General features: G+C 43.1%; 1 protein-coding gene across 1 annotated transcript; it reads right to left on the bottom strand.

The window, feature by feature from the left end:
* Positions 1–2,024: 2,024 nt before the first annotated feature.
* Positions 2,025–6,299, bottom strand: LOC119365212 (cyclin-B2-1-like). Its single transcript, XM_037630818.1, has 11 exons — positions 5,940–6,299; positions 5,765–5,844; positions 5,587–5,677; positions 5,424–5,480; positions 5,189–5,351; positions 4,975–5,103; positions 3,504–3,593; positions 3,176–3,397; positions 2,867–2,965; positions 2,567–2,745; positions 2,025–2,459 (listed from the first exon to the last, which is right to left on the bottom strand). Exons 2-11 carry the CDS (start codon positions 5,823–5,825, stop codon positions 2,321–2,323), a joined length of 1,230 nt encoding a protein of 409 aa, XP_037486715.1. The 5' UTR covers positions 5,826–5,844; positions 5,940–6,299; the 3' UTR covers positions 2,025–2,320.
* Positions 6,300–9,269: the final 2,970 nt, after the last annotated feature.

Genomic DNA, 9,269 nt, shown 5'->3' with positions numbered 1-9,269 from the left:
CCCTTTTGCGAGAGGCGAGAAGTTTATATGTGGCTCCCGCAGAAAAAAAATGAAAACACATTTTTTATGGATATTTTTTTTCAATTTTTTTTGTCCCAAACCTAAGAAAACCCTGGGGAAAACAAAAAGTTCATCTAAAATACCAAAATGCGTACAAAAAAATAAAATAAATCCGAAGAGAGCCCCAGGGCGCGATACGTGGCGACTGATGAGAGGCCGCCAAGTGGCACTCACCCAGCCCTCTCAAATGACCCTTGTGGGGCTCCCGAAGAAGTGCGCGCTCATTAGTTGCGCTCGGAAGGAAGGTGGTTTTAGTTGGGCTTTCTGTGTAGTATAGGGCCCAAATGCACCACAAACCTTCAAATTTTCCACCTAAGTAACAGCCCCTAGGACACTGCCTAGGACATCGGCCCAGTTACGAGAGCTGAATTTACATAAACAGCCAAGAATGATCCAAACGGCAATCTAACGGCTGAAATCTCTAATGGCGTGAGAGGGCTGGGAATCAATTCAATTTTAATGTCCTAAATATTTTGGACCGTTGACAGAAATCAATTAGAATTGGTTATGAACCCTTAACATAGAACAGTTTTCTTGAAGTATTCTAATTTCTAACATTGTCCTGCCATGGGCTTCATATCAGGTCCTGCTCATAAAAGAGACATTCATGTTTCCTCAAGATTGGGAATAGGTGGAAAACCAGGAACATTAACTTACATTGCCGGGGTGTACAAGATGGCAGGAAAATAGGACATACAAATGGAACTTAGCATTTTTTTTCTGTCCAATTCGAGTAGCCATTGCAATGATGTATATACAGCTCGCATGATGTTCTTTGCGACACACTTGGTTTCTGACACTTGTGTGCTGATGGGCGATGAAAGGCCATATCTATACTAGTGTCTGTGTGCTTGGTGGTACTCTGTTGATACTCCAAATCAGTCTTTCACTGTGAATTAGTTATGCTACTTCCCGGTTTTGTGTTGTGATCTCAACCTAGATTACACGAATTTTCAGTGTTATGCACTTGTCCAGAATCAGTTACACGACTGTTAAATTGAGCAACTCTGGTTGTTCTCCATGTTTTCTTTCTGCCATGCATAGACAGTTTCCTTAGCCTCTGTTGAACGAGAGTCGACCAAGTGAGAGCATAAATTAGTTGAAGGAATGAGGATGATGATGTGGATTATTACAACTTGAATAGCCCATAAATACTAGTAACAGACACAATTTATTCTATTTTAGTGCTCTCAAGTAACTGATTGATTTAATCACCAAAATACCCATCAATCCATTTGTTTGATCACATTCAAACATAATTAGGTAGAGGTGTGTTTGATCAAGATTCCGCTACCCAGCTACAAAAAAGGGGCCCCGCTTCTAATATTGAACACAACATGAGGTCCACCTTATTCATTAATCTCCAGCCCGTTACTTGAGCAATACGAGACTAAACCTGTAATATCTTGGAATAAAACAGAAGATTCATCTTATATATGTTGGTCTCCACCTCATTGTTTCAACAGTGTGGGACTAAAACTTCTTGCACTAGTTTTGGAATTTTCATAATTCAGTAATAAGGTTTCATACGTGGTATTATGAAATTATAGCGACCCCCTTTGTTTCAGCTCCTCTTTGAAATGTCCTTCGGACGTGAGTTTTGAAAATCAATGACTAGAAAATTCTAGGATGACTAAAAAATAATCTGTGAACATAATGTCATGATTTTAACCCGTCCCACCAAGTACCAAAGCACATTATGACATAGTAGGCACATTTATTCAACTTGAACATAATGTCACAAACCTTAGTTTTTTTACATGTTTTTTACCCCTCTTGGCCACAAATTATAACATACTCACTCTTATATTTAGTTTAGGGAGGGAGTATATATTTGGGATGAAAACACCATAGTTGGTCTTACTATCAATCTAGAAAAAAAAACTACAAACATGATAAACGACAAATTGTGAACGAAACCATTGTATTTCATGAATCCAACAATTCAAACGGCAACTGAAACATCGACAGATAAGAAAGATAGGTTTGTTGCTTCATTTCATGCAGGCAAATGCTCTTTACAAGGTTCCATGGCACTCTTTAACGAAGGCTAAATCATTATTAGCCGGAGCGCAACTTAACGACTGAGTACTCGGAGCGTCGTCCACGAACGATCATACTAAGATTATTACATCGCCACAAGCATGTTGCAAACCTGCTGCACTTCTGTGCAACATCAGCAAGATGTTTCTGCATGTTCTCAGATGGATACTTAAAATCTATCAAGAAGGATAGATTGCTCTAGATTGTACCAGAAGTTTCATCCCCCCAGCAAGAAGTGCGCAGGCTCCACTTTCGCCACACAACCAAACTTGAATGTACTGTATTTCCTGTGGACGCCTGTAAGCTTGCCCCCTGCGGCCTTCTGGTGGAATTGTACCATCATTTTGGAGCACTCACTGTATTAAAAAACAAGCCAACAAAGGAGCAGATAAGTCAGCATACATTCCTCCTAATGGCGCACATGTTTCTAGATACAGTTAGTCATGACAGAAGGCAAACTTACATGAGCTGATCTCTAGTGTATCTGCTGTGTGTCTCGCAGATCTTTGTCCACTGCCAGCAGCGATTGATAGCACAATGGGCAGTGTAAACTGCAGCGGCAGCAAGCAGCGAAGGGCAGTACTTGAGCATTTGGTATTCAACCAGGCAGAGCTCAAGCATGAAGAAAGAAACTAGCTGTAGCTGTGATTCAGAACATGCATATGGCGTTGTGTCAGCCGCAAATGCAAAATGTTATTTCTGTAAAATTTTCTGTTTAAGTACGGAAGCACTAAGCAGAATTCAGAAGGTTGCGATACTTCACCTGCTTGTCAGAATCAGCTGCCTTCAGGAACCTTCTCATAAAAACATATTGCGTTGGTACAGACATGTTGTACTCCAGAGTGTTCAGGACCGACTTTTCCTGCTCAAACACAGAAGCTTCACCCCTATTAGTACGGAACAGATAATAGCCAATTGGCTACTCTAAAATACAGTAGAAGCTGAAGAAAACATTCAGAAGGGAAAACATTCAGAAAACATCTGCGGTTGGAAAGCATGAAGGAATTTTGGATAGATACGCAAGGACTAGAAGCAACGAGCATGATGAGCATACTGTATTGAATGCTATTACCATTTCAAGAATCTGTCCTTTAGTGTAAGCCCGGTCAGAAATGAGCACTAAATCTTCAACAACTGGAACTGAGACTTCCTCATATTTACAAGCAAGAAGCATAGCTGTCACTCCAACTAACTGCAACTTCTTCCTTGGCACCACTTGTTTTTCCAAGTATCTGTCTATTATGTTCACGGTAAGAAAGAGTGTCTCATCCATCAACTCAAACTTGTAATGAACCTATCAGGTGACAAAAAAAAATATAATGAGTCCCAAAACACAGTTTTGTTCCAATGGGCACAAATATATAGGATAGAGAAGGCTCAGGGTTTGCAGGTTTTTCTACCTCAATGAGCCAATCTATCAGAATAGCTCTCATCTTTTCATTTATGTCTTCTTGACTGGACATGTAATCAGGACGCACACAGCTCATTTTCTGCATAGAACCATAATGATATTAGGAAATACTGAAAAGTTAAGGAGGCCAAAACCTTCAGGGTACACAGAACAGGAAAAGGAGTATTCTAGCACTTGCTTTTCAGTCATGCCAATGGGCACAAACTGCTATCGCTGTCATAAAAAAATGTTTTCCATCTTGATTATGATCACAATTTATCATGATCGTATACTGGTTTTAGGTAATACTGAGAAGTTAAGGAGGCCAAAACCTTCAGGGCACACACAACAGGAGAAAGAGTATTCGTGCATTTGCTTTTCAGTCATGCCAATGAGAACAAATTGCTATCAGCTGTCATAAACAGAACTGTTTTACATGTTGATTATGGTTTGCATCAAGAATATCACAGATTACTATGAGTGTATGTGGTTGATTTCAGTGGTACAAAGGTAGTATTTGGTCTGAGGCATGATAATAAGAAAGCAAAATTGTTGTCACACACAATTGCGTTAGTTATGATCCAAGCTGGACCTTCCAGAATCATAACAAAAACCTATCTTCAGATCAACTACTCTGATTTTGACTCAAAATCTACGAACCTTAAAACATTCATTGGCCCGTTGTCCCTTACTGTCATACCGGTCACTCGAACCAAAAATATTCACATTAGTTGCTCACGGCACTTAGAGTCATATTTTCTGTTAATGCATTTCATTAAGTCATACTTCCTCCATCTGGAATTAGTTGTCGCTCAAATGGATGTATCAAGCACTGCATTTGAGCGTCAACTGATTCCGTACGGAGGGAGTACTATACAATAAAAATATTGTATAATGTGTACTAATTACAGGATTCTGGTCAAATTCATTAATTTTCTTTGCATGGGCCTACCTTTAATCATTAAAGCGTAATGAATCCGTCATTTCTTTTGTTTTTTCACAAAAGATTATACAGATTATGTGACACTAATGGGCAATACATCACTTCAATTTCTCTGTAGAGCTTTTAAATCTCTTCGACATACTACAATTAAATTGTTGCTTAATGTGTACTGATTACAGGATTCTGGTCAAATTCATTAATTTTCTTTGCATGGGTCTACCTTTAATCATTAAAGCATAATGAACCCGGCATTTCTTTTGTTTTTTTTCCACAAAAGATTATACAGATTATGTGACACTAATGGGCAATAGATCACTTCATTTTCTCTGTAGAACTTGTAAATCTCTTCGACATTCTACAGTTAAATTATTGTTTAATGTGTGCTGATTACAGGATCCTGGTCAAATTCATTTATTTTGTTTGCATGGGCCTACCTTAATTCATTCAAGCATAATGTCAGTCATAGAAAATGCAACATTTGTTTTGTATTCACAAAATGAAGATACACATTATGTGACACTGATGGGCAATAGATCACCTCATTTTCTCTGTAGAACCTGTAAATCTCTTCGACGTACTCAGTTGCGGCCAGCGGATTCCCAGAGTCGCCGCTGTCGATGTCCATGAGGGATACATCATCCACAATATCCTCCTGTTCTTCCTCATCCTGCAGTACCAAACACAGCAGTGAGCAGGAGCCACCCCCTACTGATAAACTAAACAGTACTAATCATCACAGAGCATATATATACCATGTCAGTATCGTCGTCGACCGACTCGATCTCCTCATCAGTGTCAGCAGCGGTGTCATCCAGGATGGGCTCATCCTGGGGATCAACTCCGGGTTTTGCTGCATCAGCTGCGGTGGCCAGATGGTCAAGTTGTTCTCTGTTCTCCAATAAGAGGGCGAGTTTCCTGAATTAACAGAGTGGTATCAGACAAAGGCACCAAGAAACGTGAGAGCACAAGAAGAGGGAGCGTGCTAACCTCGTCATAGGACGATGGGTCACCAATGCTGGCTTCTTCTCATCCCTCCGACTCTTCCTGAAAAAAAGAAAGGTAGGACACGCCGGGATTACATCTCGATCCAAGAAACATGGGAGAGAACAAAAAAAGAACTTTTTTTTAACAGATCAGGCGAGGAGATTACTCTAGCATCGGCTTCTTGGCGACGGCGCAGGGGTACGGGTGAGCCCCCGCGAGGTTGTTGAGTTCCTTGAGCGGCCTCCGATTCCCCATCTCTGCACCGATCAAGGGAAAATCAAGAGATCGGAAAAAAGGGGGAGATCGTGACGGCGCAGGCGTATATCTGAACCAAGGACCCGAACCTCGGACGCTTGGCACGGGCTTCCCCACCGCCGGCCTCCGGTTCTCCCCGGTCCTCTCCATCGCCGTCGCCGCCGGGCACCTGAACAAAGAGAGAGACCACGCGGCGGCGTCAGGATCCAGGAACGGAAGGCGCGATTCAGACGCGGCCGCGAATCGGGACGGCACGGCACGCACCACGGGGAACGGGAGCAGGCGGCGCCCTTGGTTGTCCGATCCGGGGCGAGGGGTGGGCTAGGAACTCAGCAGCGCGCCCATGCAGATGGATGCAGAGGAGGAGCGGCGGCGGCGGCGGCGTTAAAAACAGGAGGAGCGGGTACGAACAATGGCAACGTCCGTCTGCCCTCCCCTCACTCTCTCTGACCGACCGCGTGGGGATTCGAAGACGGGGGGAGGGGGGAGGGATAGATAGAGCGAGCGAGAGGGATCGGGAAGGAAAGATTTGGGATTTCAGCGATTTGTTTTCTTTTTGTTCCGGGGCTGGGGTTTGGGTTTGGGGGAGAAACTAGAGAGTGTCACGTACGAGAAAGGAGGGGGTTTGTCTGCCTCCGCCGCGGAGGGGTTGGATTTGAATCGAGGGGAGGGGGGAAGGCGTGCTACGGAAGGGGGCCAACGGCCAACGGCTAGTGGGCCGCCGCTGGACTGGGTGGAGTTGGGTCGGACGGACAGGGCCGCCCGGCCGGTGACACGTGCCCGTAACGGTCGCCTACCCCCCCGCGCGTGCACGTGCTTTCGAATTCTTCGGCGTCGGCGTCGGACCCGGGCCAGTTCGGTTCGGGCTCCTGCGTGCCGCCGCGGTGGCCTGGTAAAACGCACGCGGGGCCGAACGGAGCGGGCGGGGCCACGCGTCGGTCGGGACAAATGGAGCGAGTAACCACACGAGAATCGAGTCCGCTCTCCTGTGGAGTAAATTGCACAGAAGTACTATAATTGGGGCATTGAAAGCAGATTAGTATCAAGATTGGTAATTTTTACGTGTCAGTACCAACTTTGGTGCGAGGCGTTGCAAAAAAAGCAAAAACTGCAGTTTATATGTATTGACAGGGAATCTGACTGGTTGGGCCCGCCTGTCGGGTGCTGAAGTGGCAAGTTTTTTGCAGAATACTCCCTTGCTTTGTGCGTAATCATGTAAATGCCCAATTATTTCGGGGAAAAAGGCTCCTACCAGAGGCTTTTTTTCCGTTCGTAATTTTCACCACGGATTCAGACTCGTTTGCAAATTTGCGCCGGTTTGAACAAGTAAATAAAACGAACAAAAATAGATACAAGCGCGGGATTCGAACCAACGACCTGCGGTACAGCAGAGCAGTGAGCTAGCCACTCCAGCAGTGGCAAGTTTTTTGCAGAATACTCCCTTGCTTTGTGCGTAATCATGTAAATGCCCAATTATTTCGGGGAAAAAGGCTCCTACCAGAGGCTTTTTTTCCGTTCGTAATTTTCACCAGCAAATTTGCGCCGGTTTGAACAAGTAAATAAAACGAACAAAAATAGATACAAGCGCGTAATCATGTAATTTTGCAGAATACTCCCTTGCTTTGTGCGTAATCATGTAAATGCCCAATTATTTCGGGGAAAAAGGCTCCTACCAGAGGCTTTTTTTCCGTTCGTAATTTTCACCAGCAAATTTGCGCCGGTTTGAACAAGTAAATAAAACGAACAAAAATAGATACAAGCGCGGGATTCGAACCAGCGACCTGCGGTACAGCAGAGCAGTGAGCTAGCCACTCCGCCACGGCAACGCTCATTACAAGACACAGGCTGGACACTTTTTATACTAGACAACGGCACGCTGGGCCGGCCCACCGAGGCCTGCATTGTTTTTTCCTTTCGCACTTACCTGGCGTGCGTGTTGGGCCTCATTCGTTGCCCAGATTTCTTTACGTTTCATTTCTCTTAGTTATTATGCTTTACTTTTTTTTCTGGTTTTGGTTTATTTTTAGGTTTTTATTTCTTATTTTTTCATTCACTAGGTTGGTTTTTCTCCTGGATTTTTAACATATTTACTGAACATTTTTTATGATGGGTTTTAGTATATGATGAACAGTGAACATTTATTTCATGTAATGAACTTTTGGTAATATACATTGAACATGTGTTCAATGCCAATTTAATATTTTTGTAATATATGTTGAATTTTTTCCTTAAGATATGATGACATTTTGCATAATGCGCGGTGAAATTTTCGTAATTTATAGTGAACATTTTTAATACACGGTGAACTTTTCTTACAAACAGTGAACACTTTTCTAATAATATAAACACTGAACATATTTTGAATGCAAATTGAATATTTTTTAATGCAGTTTTAATGCATTTCGGAGATTTATTATGGTTACAAATTTATTTTTAATACATGTTCTCAACTTTTTAATTAACAGTGCATTTTAAAAAATAAAATATTTATGTATTAATATCATGAATAAAAAAAAATATGGGTCGTGCCTGTGTTCTAGTCTGGTGCTTGACACTTAATAATACTAATATGTAATCGCAAAATATATATGTATTAATATCATGATTAAAAAAACAGTAACCCAGCGCGCAGCCACGCTGGGCCAATCGCCGGCCCAACGTCTTTAGGATAGTATAAAAATAATCTCGCCTCCTTTACATTCCGAGCGCTGCCGTGGCCGGGTGGTTAGCTCACTGCTCTGGTGTACCGCAGGTCGCCGGTTCGAATCCCGCGCGGGATTCAATTTTTGTTCGTTTTATTTACTTGTTCAACCGACGCAAATTTGCAAACAAGTCCGAATCCGTGGTGGAAATTACGAACGAAAAAAAAAGCCTCTCGTAGGAGCCTTTTTCCCCGAAATAATTTGGGCATTTACGTGATTACGCACAAAGCAAGGGAGTTTTCTGCAAAAAATTTGCCAAGTCAGCACCCGACACGTGGGCCCAACCAGTCAGTTTCTCTGTCAATACATATAAACAGCAGTTTTAGTCTCTTTTGCAACGCCTCGCCCCAAAGTTGATACTGACACGTAAAAATTACCAATCTTGATACCAATCTGCTTCCAATGTCTTAATTGTGGTACTTCTGTGCAATTTACTCTCTCCTGTGCGACGCATTGGCACCCGCTCCCCTCCAATGGAGAGGGCGGGCGGGGTCGCACGCACGGTCCCCCACCCGGGTCAGGCCAGCGGCACGCAGGGCGGCGTGGCGTGGATTGCACTGTTTTTTTTTTGAAATTGCGTGGATTGCACTGTTGACATGCACAGCCTCGGTGCTAGAGACGATGGCCCGTTATTGCGTCGATGACTCATCCAAATGGGTTCAACGGTTCATGTTTGATATCTTGTTCACGGCACAGGCGTATATCTGTTTTTGACACATTCTGTTTTTCGCGTGTTGTTTGCTTATTTTGATGAATCTATGAGTAGTATCGGGGGGCATGAACCATAGAGGAGTTGGAATACAGTAGGTTTTACACCAATATAAATAAAGAATGAGTTCACAACAGTACCTTAAAGTGGTGACTTATTTTCTTATACTAACGGAGCTCATGA

The sequence above is a fragment of the Triticum dicoccoides genome, chromosome 2B (assembly GCF_002162155.2).
Source record: "Triticum dicoccoides isolate Atlit2015 ecotype Zavitan chromosome 2B, WEW_v2.0, whole genome shotgun sequence".
Lineage (NCBI taxonomy): Eukaryota > Viridiplantae > Streptophyta > Magnoliopsida > Poales > Poaceae > Triticum > Triticum dicoccoides.
Note: the sequence above shows the minus strand (reverse complement) of the source record. Positions and strands in the feature narration are given on the sequence as shown.